Consider the following 12,348-nt stretch of genomic DNA (forward strand, 5'->3'; position numbering starts at 1 on the left):
GTTTTGCCTTACCTTACAAATATGAGAGTTTCCGCGATCAGTAGGAATCAGAATTAGTACGTACTAAGAAAAAAGAATACGTGGTTATATGCCGACAATGAAAAAATATTCATGCCAGTACAATTAACATGCCAAGTGCCAAGAATTAATGTTAAATCTAAAATATTATCGCGTATAAAAAATATATTAAGATTGTTGCATCATTCCACTGATCCATTATCGTTTGAAAAGGAATGTTCTCTTTTCTTCTCTAAAAAAAATGTAGTAAACAATTAATTTCTCTTTCTTAGGCAACTCACAATTAGTTTCATTATTGCGCGATTTTGCCATTCTCATACTTGTCTACTTTGGATAGGAAAGTAAATATAATCTTTTCCGTACGACCGTACAATTAAATAGATTCTTGTAGAATGGAACTTAATAGGTTTTTGTCTATGCTAGTGTGCAAACAAACAGAGCAGATCTATAACTTTAAGCTTAAATACATAGGTTCTTATATACGTTAAATAGCAACCGAACAGGGTAGATCCCTGCTTTGATAGGTTCTTATATATGCTAACGTTCATTCTCTTTTAAACGTGATAAAAATATGAACACAAAAACGTTACCCACACAATATTTTCTTTATTTATTTACATCACTTTCTATTGCGAATTACAAATTTTAGCTTTTTTGTCAACTTGATCTGCATGCTACATTAACAAATTACATGTTTTAAGTCTACTTTATACAATTCCTTGCAGTCAAGTAAATTTGTTGCAATTATACTCTTAATTTGTATATTCAATTTTTATCATGTTAAACAGCTTTTTAGACAATCTTACAATACAAGCAATAAAAAATAAAATTCTGCACTCTTAAAATATGTGGATTTTCTTTTCCCAAATTTTTAATAACAAATATAAACATTTATATATGTCGATAATCACATTGCTTACAACAATATAGAAGTATGTGTTATTCACCATCTTGCTAATTGAAACTAAAGGTTATTATAAATTTCTGGTATTTCAATATGTTTCGATACTGTACGATACCGAAACATCAAATTATAAAGATTCAATCTAACTTCTAAAACATTACAAGATAGACCAAAGAAAGAAAATTTACAGACTAAATCACAAAAATACTATATCATAAGTCAGAAGAATGTTTTGTCTACTGATTATTGTTAACTATTTTCAAATACAAAATGTATGCTATGACAATAAAACAAACTTACATATTTCAGCTATCATACATACATATTTACAAATTATTATTAGTAGTTACTATTATCAATATTCGTGTCATAAGTATTCCCATATTTAAATTCTTTCTATTGAAATATCATAGAGTTTATTTTCCTGCTAAGGTCAACATCAAAGTACAAAAATTTCACCTAACGTAAAAGTTACAAAATTTGATAAAATTTGAACATTATTGAAAATTAAACAAATATCAGGAAATTTCCTAAATCAATTTCTTATCTGCAATGTATCAATTATATTGAACCAAATTACGCAATTTCTTTTATCATAGTCACAATATTTAGTTTTAAACCTTAAGTCCTTGATTAATTATTCAAAATACAACAATTTGTATCTTACCATCGTATCATTATTTGTATCATTTCTATCAATATTTAATAAAATTTAACATACATATATAAAGGAAAATTAATTTGAAATGTTAAAAACTATTTTGTCAAAAAATCCTTACAATTTAAAATTTTGTTCTTATTAAATTATGAAAAGATAAATAAGAATCTTTCAGTTTATTACATTAATATGTTTAATACTCTTTTGACAGAAAAGTACTATTAACTATCATTATACACATATTACACGAATAACAACAAAACAGATATATTTACACAATAACAAATAATGGTACTTCATTTTGATTTTAGTCGCAAAAAATTTTCCATCGATATTTCTTTTTTATAAAATTTATATGTATATATATATATATATGTGATATACAAAAATTGTGATATCAATGTTCTTTCCTCATAAAAAGCAAACAAATTTGAGTTGCAAAAGATTAAAGCTAATACAATTTAAAATAAATTTCATTATCTATTTAATTTTAAATTTCATAATTTCTCTCTGTTATAATTATACTCAAATATGATTCGATATATTTTTATAATATAAGCGCTGTTTTTGTGTATCATTATAGATAGATAGTATTCAGATAGAAAATATTTTCCGCTCAAAAGATCTATTTTTTAGTGGTTCCACGAGTTTTTTAATTATACATTTCAGTCGTGTACGAACATCACGAGCTTTATATTTCTACTATGTTATATTAATAAAATCGTTAACAAAACAGGAGCGAACGGAGCAAGGTTTCAATCATCGAGTATGTAAAAAATTAATTCAAGCACAATATGCGTATCTTGACTACTTTGCGCTGCTTTATGCAGAACTTGAATTAATTCGTTGTCTAAACTCTTCATGTAGATTGGAGGCAATTTCATACCTTCGCTACCGGCTTCATAACCAACCTAGTATATTATTATGATTATAATTTTATTATATTTCTCTTTTCAAAGAAATTATGTTAAATGACTAAAATCTGATTATTTTTTCACACTTTATAAAAGAAGCTTATAAATTGTCACACTAAACTTACATTGTCAGGATGAATAGTTGTTCTTACACCAAGCTTTGTTAAACCAGCATTGGCTAATAAGTCCAATAACTTCACTAAGGCTGTACATGTTGCTTTCGCTATATTTCCTGATAATTTATTTATATCCACAGGATCATGAACACCATTTGGATGATCATCGGACTTTAAAAAGATAATATTCTATGTTATATATTATAAATATAATAAACAATTCAGAATTTATATCATATTTTTTTCTAAACGTACATTAATGATAAATACTTCTGTCCATCGTATAAATCTACTCGTTCCTTTATAATCAATACCATTGTGTATTCGGATTGAAGGAATACCATCCATAGGTCGTCTATCAATAGGACTTTTTACCCTGAAAACACGCAACATAGACTTAAATAGATGATTATAAATAATTATTATAGTAATACTTACCCTACATTGAATTGCACATCATTATCGACCCACTTTATGTTCACTGTTTCATCCGGCTCGGGTGCTCCTTGTCGACCGCATCCGATTGAAAAGTCTTGCATATTTTTTAGAGCTGCTTTCAAGGCTTCCATTTTCTCTGGCATTATTTCTACCATTAATCCATCCTCAACTATGCTAGATTTCGCTGACAAACCCATCGATGATTTCAATGCTCCGTTAATCACGATAAAACTAGTACCTGTTACTGTATCGATTGAACAATTACTTTCAAAATATTCAAATAAATACATAAATAAGTAAAAATCGAATACGTACTTGTTCTTGGATTATTATTGATACTTATCGCTTGCGTTTGATAAGTGCTTTCATCACCGGTGTTAGTTTGTATACAGACTAAATGTGAGTCAGCAGCAATACTAAAATTTGAAGCGTATGCTAATACGTGATCATTCGAATTATTTAAACCTTTGATCACTTGATCGTATCGATTTCTCGGAAACATTACATCTGTCATTCTGTTTCTTAAGTGAATTGTTAGTCCCCTTACACTTGGTAACGTGTACGCAAAATTTCTGAAATCCGCTAAAACCTTCATAACAGTATGTCCTATTTCAAAGTATAATGCATCCCGAAACCGAACCGAGAACAACGGGCACGGATAGTAACGATATTCTGCGCCCAGTCGTAAGACAAGGCGTAACGGAAATACTTTCGCCCATGGTGTTTCCCACCTATAGATATCAAGATAGCAAATTGATCCATTTTCAATAGCCATTAAATTTGCATTATTAAAAAAAACAAACCTGTGAACTAGGAGGCCAAATAGGTACGGGCCAGGAGGTAATATAATTTTTTGCAAGCATTGCGATGTTTGTCGAATAAACAAGAACCCTGCGTGTTCCCGAGAATCCAAGAAATTTCCTCCCTGGTATATTAAAAATCCCAATTCGGACACAATGTTTCCTGCATGAAATCAAAGTAACGTAGCATTGTAAATTAATTAATATAGAATATAAATAATACCTTTCATAGCTTCAAGACGTAATTGGTTAATAAAAAGGAGCAGATCTTTAGGAACCCGGATTTCATCAGGTAGTACCTCGATTAATAATATAATTTCATCTTGTCCAACACAATCCAATCCTTTCGAAGTTACATTCCAACATGTTTTATTAACACAACAATTTACTACAAATAATGAATTTATTAGTAATTGTATAATATCTGAAATTATATACACCTTTAATTTATACTTACAAGTTACCATTTTGACATATGCATAGAGATTTCGATTAATCGCAAACATAACAGGTGGTTCACATTCATTTTTCAGCGTTTTGTATAGAAGATTCTCGTCCGTTACAGCATGATATGATACCTCTGATTTACATATTTGAACATATTTATGTAATACAACATTAACATAGAACTACTACTGTAAATAAGATTATTACTCACGTCCTTTATGTATCGTTACTGTTGGTGGAAGCGCATTAGGGTCTTGTGGCACATAACTTTCTGTATTTGGGTCAAAACGTGGTAGGTTCTGTTTCTTGACAGACGTACTTGGTACAGATGAGCCAGGTGTTGGTATTCTCTTACTACCAGATTTCCGGTATGGTGGTTTCAAATCCCACGACATGTCTAGTTCTGTCAGGTCACAGCCAGGCCTTATTCCTGTGTTTTAGTTAGAGGTGCATAAAACCAAAACAAACAGGAAGGAACAGGTCCAGTGTAAGGGTAAAATATTTGAAGGAGATGAAAAGTAAAATATAATAATAACTTGGGCAGAGGAGTGTAACTTTAACTCAAAGAACTAAAAATATTATAATAAGGTATGTTAAGAGTAAAGTGTAAAGAGTTATTACATAAAATTGTTGTAGATTTGAATAATATATATTAAGCATTAAGTGTTAAATATTATACAGCTATCTGCAGCCATAAGCATAGTTCTAATATATCAACAAAAATAAATTTTGTGATAAACCAAATCACATATTTGTAACGCATATAAAAACTGAAATATTAACTTTCAAAAAAGACAAATTCATTAGCAATGCATTTCTTTTGATTTAAATAAATCTAAATAACATAATATTTATAACCTTCACTCACCATCACTGAACATAACAGATTTTGAAATTTCAGGCCGACTCTTTGTACCATCTTCCCTTTTAAGGACTCCAACGGGTACCATAACCGTAGGAGGTGGAGGCAAGCCGCCAGCTAACTGTTGCAAGGGTGGTATAGTTGAACAGTACTCCATGGGATTATTTGGATTAGGCTGTCTCCCCTATAACCATTTGTCGAATACTCCTAACATTCACATTTATTTCTTTATCCAGCAAACACAAGCCATGCACATAAAATATCAGTACTTTTCTGTTAATTGTATTTTAATTATGTTTCAATATAATGAAATTATGTTTCACTAAATATCTTAAAAATCTTATCTTGTCTTAGAAATATTAATGTTAAAAAAGAATTTGTTTGCTTTGAAAAATTCACAAAAAGCTTAAATAAGACAAACAAGCACTATTAGCAGTAAGATAAATAAAATGACAAAGGATATAATATACGTTTAACAAAATTTTAATGTAATATTTCAAGCAACTATTTGTTAATAAATCTGTACAACTGAATTAATGCAAACTATGAGAAATCTTTCATATTTACTGGATATTAATTACTATTAAAGTAAGAAGCAAACAAGTCACTTTTCACAAAAATACTACAGTTCGAACACATGCCTTATATTTGCAATGCATGGCAAAAGAAATAAGAAACATTCATAATGTACAAAGAACATAATACAAACAGGTAAAATACATTACTATGAATTTATTACCTAAATGATTTAAGAAAAAATTTTAAACAGTGAACATTTAGTTTTAGTTAAAAAATATCAAGCTTTTGTATCAAATTAGTATCTTCTCATATAAATTTATTCTAACAAGAAAGAAGTATTCAACAAGTTGTTATAGGTGGTCACAAAACTCATACTAATTCACAATTAATTTAAATTAATTCACAAAGTGAAAAGCTTCTTCTAAATTTAATTTGTACATTTATTCTGAATTAATAAATCCAACAAAATATTTACAAATTAAAAAAGGAAAAATAACGTAATAAAAATTGAAGAAATGTAGGAGATTAATGAGTCTTACAAGATTCCATTGCAAGTTGTTTTCAATAGAAATTAGGAAATTAATAAACAAAAATTTTTATTGAATATTAACATTCATAAGAATGTAGTAGAAATCACAATCAAAGATTTAGTAGTATAATATCTCATATTGCTATTTTTGTAAACAACTGAATCAAATTAATGAAACAAAAGATTAAAAACAATTGAAAGTAATTATTGAACGCTATACTAAAATGAAAAATATGATAAGCTACTCAGTATATACTTTGTGTCAGTGAAGAGAGCTCCAGAAGTGTTACCATCAATTATTAATATGTCATAATCCCATTTTGTAGAATTCGTCAATACGACGATATAAACAAATAAATCGAAAACATAAATAAACAAACCAAACATGCAAATATGCAAAATCTAGAACACAAACAAACCGAAAATATATAAAATAATGTGAGAGAACAATTCGAAGATAAAAACATTTAATCAAATAAATATACATATATTTTTTGACCAGTTCTACAAATCGTTAATAGTCCGTTATAAAACAAGAGTAATACTTAAAGAACTCTTCTCAATTTCTTTGAGAATAGTAAAATTTATATATTTACACATAAAAAAAGATTCATAACACTATACATATAAAATAATTTATATCTAACATACCTGGGGCGAATTGATATCATTATTATTCATACATGTGGAATAACCAGAAGACCATTCTCCCATACCCTGCTCTGTTTCAGCTAAAAGGATAACATTTTATTTCCGAATATTATAAAGAAAAATGTTAAAATAATTCAAATAATATTAAATTGAAGAAAAGTTACCTTTAGTAAGAAGCTGATAACAAGAAACACAAACGCGTGAATCAATGTTTCCTTGATATTCTAATTTATATTTCATATTACAACATTTATTACATAACACTTTTCCACATGCCCGACAATGATGTCGTCTTTTGATAACGGTAAACTTAACATCACAGAGCATGCAACTAGGAGCATCGCTATCGGGAACCCAGAATGGTGGTTGTTTTCCCAGAACTGAGCCAGATTCCGGTAAAGAATTGTCTAAAATATCCGGGGAAGATCCTTGCTCCTCTTTTATACCATCAGTATCTGATTGAACTTGATAAGATGGTGTATCACTTGTAGAACCAAGTACTTGGTGTTCTGTGCTATTGTTTGACAAAACAATATCCAATGTTTGGGGACGTACTGGCTTCTCTGAATCATTGCTAGTATCACTTACATTTGGTCTTGTGTAAACATCTACAGACGTAGATATTGCATCATCATTATGTTTTGTCATATCAATTAATGTATTTAGCTCAGATGTCGTTGAAATTCTTTCTTCCGAAATATTATCAATATCGCTTGGCATTTTTAATTCACAAGCTTGATTATATTGCGTAGAATTTCCTTTCTGCTCTTTTAATTGTATCTCAGTTCTGCCATCATTTAGTGATCCTTGATTAATATTTAAACTATACGTAGGACGTTCTTGGCTGTCTTCAATATCTTTTGTATCAGGCACGCATTCATTTTCTAATTTCATTTTATCATCTTTAGCTACATTATCTCTATGCAACAATTTTAATTCTTTACCACTTGGATTATTTAAAATATCTTTGTGTTTATTTAATCTGTCTTCATTTAATCGATCATCAGATTGTTGTACATTTTCTTTCATTAATGCATTATTTAATAATTCTTTATCCATTTCCTTTTTCTGACAGTCAGTTATTGAAATGTTTTCTATCCTTTCATTTAATTCTGATTCTATCATTTTTCGAGATTCTACAGAAGTATCTGGGAAAACTTGGACATTTTGTTTATTTTCATCTTTTTTATTGCAGCTTTCCCTTAATTTCTCCTCTTCTTCTAATTCAGCTAAATATTTGGTCAATTCATCTTCTGATAAATTATCAATGTTACTAAATCCAATTGGCTTACATACTGAATTTAAGCTGCTCCTATGTTTCTCACTTGTACCAATATTTTCCACGCTTAATTTACTTTCATTATCTTGCAATTGTGTTGTAGACTCATTTTCATAATAACCACCTTGTATACAAGTACACTTAGGCATAGAATATTTTTCCTGATCTATCCTATCAGAATTATAGTTATGTGTTTTGTCATTTTTAATTTCTGCTTTATTACTTAATTCAATACAAGCTTCATTTAGAGCAACTTTTTCAAGAAGGTCTGTTTTGCTTTCCAATGGTTCGAAATTTGTTACACGAACATTTTTTACATCCTCTTTAATATTAGTTTCATATGTAATTGGTAATTCTACCGTTATGGGTGTTGTAGACTCATTTTCATAATAACCACCTTGTATACAAGTACACTTAGGCATAGAATCTTTTTCTTGATCTATCCTATCAGAATTATAGTTATGTGTTTTGTCATTTTTAATTTCTGCTTTATTACTTAATTCAATACAAGCTTCATTTAGTTCAACTTTTTCAGGAAGGTCTGTTTTGCTTTCCAATGGTTTGAAATTTGTTACATGAACATTTTTTACATCCTCTTTAATATTAGTTTCATATGTAATTGGTAATTCTACCGTTATGGGTGTTGTAAACTCATTTTCATAATAACCACCTTGTATACAAGTACACTTAGGCATAGAATCTTTTTCCTGATCTATCCTATCAGAATTATAGTTATGTGTTTTGTCATTTTTAATTTCTGCTTTATTACTTAATTCAATACAAGCTTCATTTAGAGCAACTTTTTCAGGAAGGTCTGTTTTGCTTTCCAATGGTTCGAAATTTGTTACATGAACATTTTTTACATCCTCTTTAATATTAGTTTCATATGTAATTGGTAATTCTACCGTTATGGGTGTTGTAAACTCATTTTCATAATAACCACCTTGTATACAAGTACACTTAGGAATAGAATCTTTTTCTTGATCTATCCTATCAGAATTATAGTTATGTGTTTTGTCATTTTTAATTTCTGCTTTATTACTTAATTCAATACAAGCTTCATTTAGAGCAACTTTTTCAGGAAGGTCTGTTTTGCTTTCCAATGGTTTGAAATTTGTTACATGAACATTTTTTACATTCTCTTTAATATTAGTTTCATATGTAATTGGTAATTCTACCGTTATGGGTATCGTGGCATCCTGATAGCTTAAAACAGGAATTTCTCTAGCTGGATCAGGTATATCAGCTGTCTGTTTATGTGGTATACTTTCATCACTATCTTTAGCACTGCTCTGGATTATCTGAGGTACCTTAGTCTCAAAATCAGATTGTATTTCTGAATCACTTAATATGGAATGAATGCAATCTGAACTTCCAGGTGGAGCATTAATGTACTCATTCAAACTGCTGAAAACGTTGCTAACACTAGGTTTCAGATTCGATTGGTTCAATTTCTTATCATACCTATTGTCAATCTTTGGGCTGTTGTTACTATTTTGTTGTTTTTGTAATACCTTTTGTGATATATCATTATATATTGCTAAAGAAACCTGTTCAGAATCATAAGATGAAACAGATTGTTTTTGTATTGACTTATTCTCGTTTGTGCATTCTTGTATATAAAACTGATTTACATCTGTATTTTCTATTGTTGTCTGTTCTGTACTATAATTAAGATTTTCAGATACTATATCATTTTCATTAATACATTTGTTTTTTGTATTTATTTGTTGCAAGTCTTTATGCCTTTCTACAGGTAATATAATATCAAACTCTTTATTTTCTTTCTTAGGCTCTATTAGAAGATAATTATAACCTTTTAAAGCTGAAGGTTCTAGATTACATTTAACTGAAGAAGATGACGCATTGTTTGTTGAAAGATTATCAGATGCTATTTGCTCTGCACAGTCTGAAATATGTATTCATTATATTAATATTAACAAATATGTAACATTAATAATATCAAAAAATAAAAATATCTCTATCAAACATGAAATTATTTTAAAAAAAAAGCGAAGTTATTTATAAATCAATTTTTATAAAAAAAAGAAATTATACAATTGAAATTGTTTTAATAGAAAAATTATTCTACTTGGAAAAAGTTATCAAGAAAACCAGGATTAGGAACTTTATAAAAACTCGAGTATATTTAAAACAGAGATAAAAACAAACTAAATAAATTTTACCTTCGTTAAATTCGAAATCATCCAAAACCTTGTCCAAATCAATAGCAAATTTTTCCATTGCGTCGTTAATGTTAGCTACGCCAATTCTGAAGTCATTGAATGAACATTCCTATCCAACTTCTGATAATGGTAAATACGATTCCATTAATGGTATCCGTTCGAACGAAATGTACGACGTAATTTTAGAATTTTATTGTAGCTAATTCATCGAAAATATTGAAATATTGAAATATGAAATATGAAAAAGAATGATCGATGATAATTTACATGCACGATATTCTTAATCTTTCAAAAAAATTTCTTACAGTAAATCACTGTCATTCCGCGTGAAGAAAGAATCACTTTGCATTAGGTGTCTTCAATCAGTACATATATCTTGGCAAATCGGTTTTCCTTTATTATCCATAATACGCAGTCGGCGACATCAGTAAAAAAAGTGGATAATCAGAATGGCCTGAGTTGCGCCTGAGAAAACGAAACGTAAAAAATAAAAAAAAAATAATCATAAATTTTTGATCATCACGTGGATTAATTGACAGTGGAATAAGCACTTGTACATACTTACACACTACTTGCCTGTAGAACTGTCATTCTATGCAAACTCAGCAGAGGCAAACGTATCCTATCGATAAATCGAAAAATTTATTCTCTTATTCTCGATTAATCGATTATATTCGAAAGAATATGAATTTTATAAGTTTTAGCTAGTTTTAGTAATTTATAATTTTGATTTTGATCTCGATATTATAGAAAAAGATATAATAATTTAGATTACAAAACTTTAAAATAATGTAATTTATTACGATGAAAATTTACTATGATAAGATTCATACACTACAAAATTTATCTCTGTAATGTAACAATATCAAAAAATGATATCTTTTATAATGAAGATTCACGTGCTTTGCATATAAAATGATTTTAACCATGATTAGTTAAATGTCTTATTATTTTTAGATATCATAAAAAATTTATGTACAAACAAGTATACAGAAAACATATAGGATGATACACGATCGACTTATTCGTAGGCTGAACTTTACTTTAGGGATCCAAATATTATAAACTTTTTTATTTGTCGAAATCTTATAGTTTTTGACATGTAAAATCTAAAAATGCAAATTTTTAATCGCGGTTCGAAAGTTAAACTATGTAAAACTAGTCATTTTGGGGACATTTTACATGTTACTTTGACACCATATTGACTTATTTCCATGCTTTGTCTAATGAGTGAAGTCCGTAGAGTCACTGACTGCACGAGATGACGGCCATTTTGGCGGGTTAATCTAATATGTTTGACTCACTAAACTCTAAACTATCGTGAGGCGACCGATTACGTTAATACAAATTAACTTTTTGGGAATTCAACTACAGCTACAAATAGTACGCATATGTAAAAAATAAAATCGAATTAGCTACCAACTAAAGATTAGATGAGGATAGAGGTCACATCTATGATGATGAATTTGCCGATCGCCTGTGCAACCTTTTGTGGTGTCATAACCTGTAATATTTCTGTCATAACCAATAGTATTTTTTCCGTCATAACCACGATCATATAAATAAGTCTCGACAGACATATACTGAAACCTAAGGAAAACCGTCCGAAAATTTAGTCGTGACTAGTTCTGAAAAAATGAACATGGAAGGCAAGATGTTTCTTGTGATGCTATGAATGTATCTGACAGAAACAGGGATGCTCTACTCATTCCTGTCCGTTTCACAAGAATGCGGATGTTTTTATGATCTATTTATTTGATTATGATTATAACAACATTAATTTGATAGGATTGTTGATGGGAGCGATTCGAAGACATTACATTTTTTAATAAGGTAAGCGGAAGTCAAGAGCATATAACTTTATCTGTACGACCAATCAGATGTCATCTGTATAGTCCATTCATTGGAGGAAGAATGGGTAGAAGCCAATATGGCGCCAAAGTGTAAAATACCCTAAAAATGCTTAGTTTTATATAATCATTACATTTCAACCAGTAGACTCTGCAATTTAAAATATGTGTTTTCAG

At 29.1% G+C, this 12,348-nt stretch overlaps 1 protein-coding gene across 6 annotated transcripts; it reads right to left on the bottom strand.

Moving 5' to 3' along the window:
- Positions 1-2,157: 2,157 nt before the first annotated feature.
- Positions 2,158-10,993, bottom strand: LOC117211310 (zinc finger FYVE domain-containing protein 16). 6 transcript variants are annotated; one of them, XM_033455032.1, is made up of 15 exons: positions 10,887-10,993; positions 10,627-10,786; positions 10,322-10,520; positions 7,021-10,044; positions 6,857-6,936; positions 5,164-5,341; positions 4,507-4,698; positions 4,306-4,428; positions 4,072-4,236; positions 3,852-4,011; positions 3,364-3,779; positions 3,049-3,292; positions 2,866-2,986; positions 2,620-2,781; positions 2,158-2,491 (listed from the first exon to the last, which is right to left on the bottom strand). In XM_033455032.1, the coding sequence occupies exons 3-15, from the start codon at positions 10,377-10,379 to the stop codon at positions 2,336-2,338; spliced, it is 5,079 nt and encodes a 1,692-aa protein (XP_033310923.1). In that variant the 5' UTR covers positions 10,380-10,520; positions 10,627-10,786; positions 10,887-10,993; the 3' UTR covers positions 2,158-2,335. The 6 variants fall into 6 exon arrangements, with proteins under 6 accessions (XP_033310923.1, XP_033310925.1, XP_033310921.1 ...); XM_033455034.1 differs by having other exon boundaries at positions 5,164-5,278; positions 10,887-10,992; XM_033455030.1 differs by having other exon boundaries at positions 4,507-4,725; positions 10,887-10,992.
- Between the last annotated feature and the right edge of the window lie 1,355 nt (positions 10,994-12,348).

The sequence above is a fragment of the Bombus bifarius genome, unplaced genomic scaffold, assembly GCF_011952205.1.
Source record: "Bombus bifarius isolate JDL3187 unplaced genomic scaffold, Bbif_JDL3187 scf7180000008232, whole genome shotgun sequence".
NCBI classification, from domain to species: domain Eukaryota; kingdom Metazoa; phylum Arthropoda; class Insecta; order Hymenoptera; family Apidae; genus Bombus; species Bombus bifarius.

Bases quoted from the DNA above. Each gene is read 5' to 3' on its own strand.
- LOC117211310 (XM_033455030.1), bottom strand. From the start codon at position 10,379: ATGGAAAAATTTGCTATTGATTTGGACAAGGTTTTGGATGATTTCGAA. The intron at 4,237-4,305 runs GTAAGTATAAAT...CATTATTTGTAG, and splicing joins ATATGTCAAAATGGTAACTT to TAAATTGTTGTGTTAATAAA. The intron at 4,012-4,071 runs GTATTATTTATA...GATTTCATGCAG, and splicing joins ACGTCTTGAAGCTATGAAAG to GAAACATTGTGTCCGAATTG.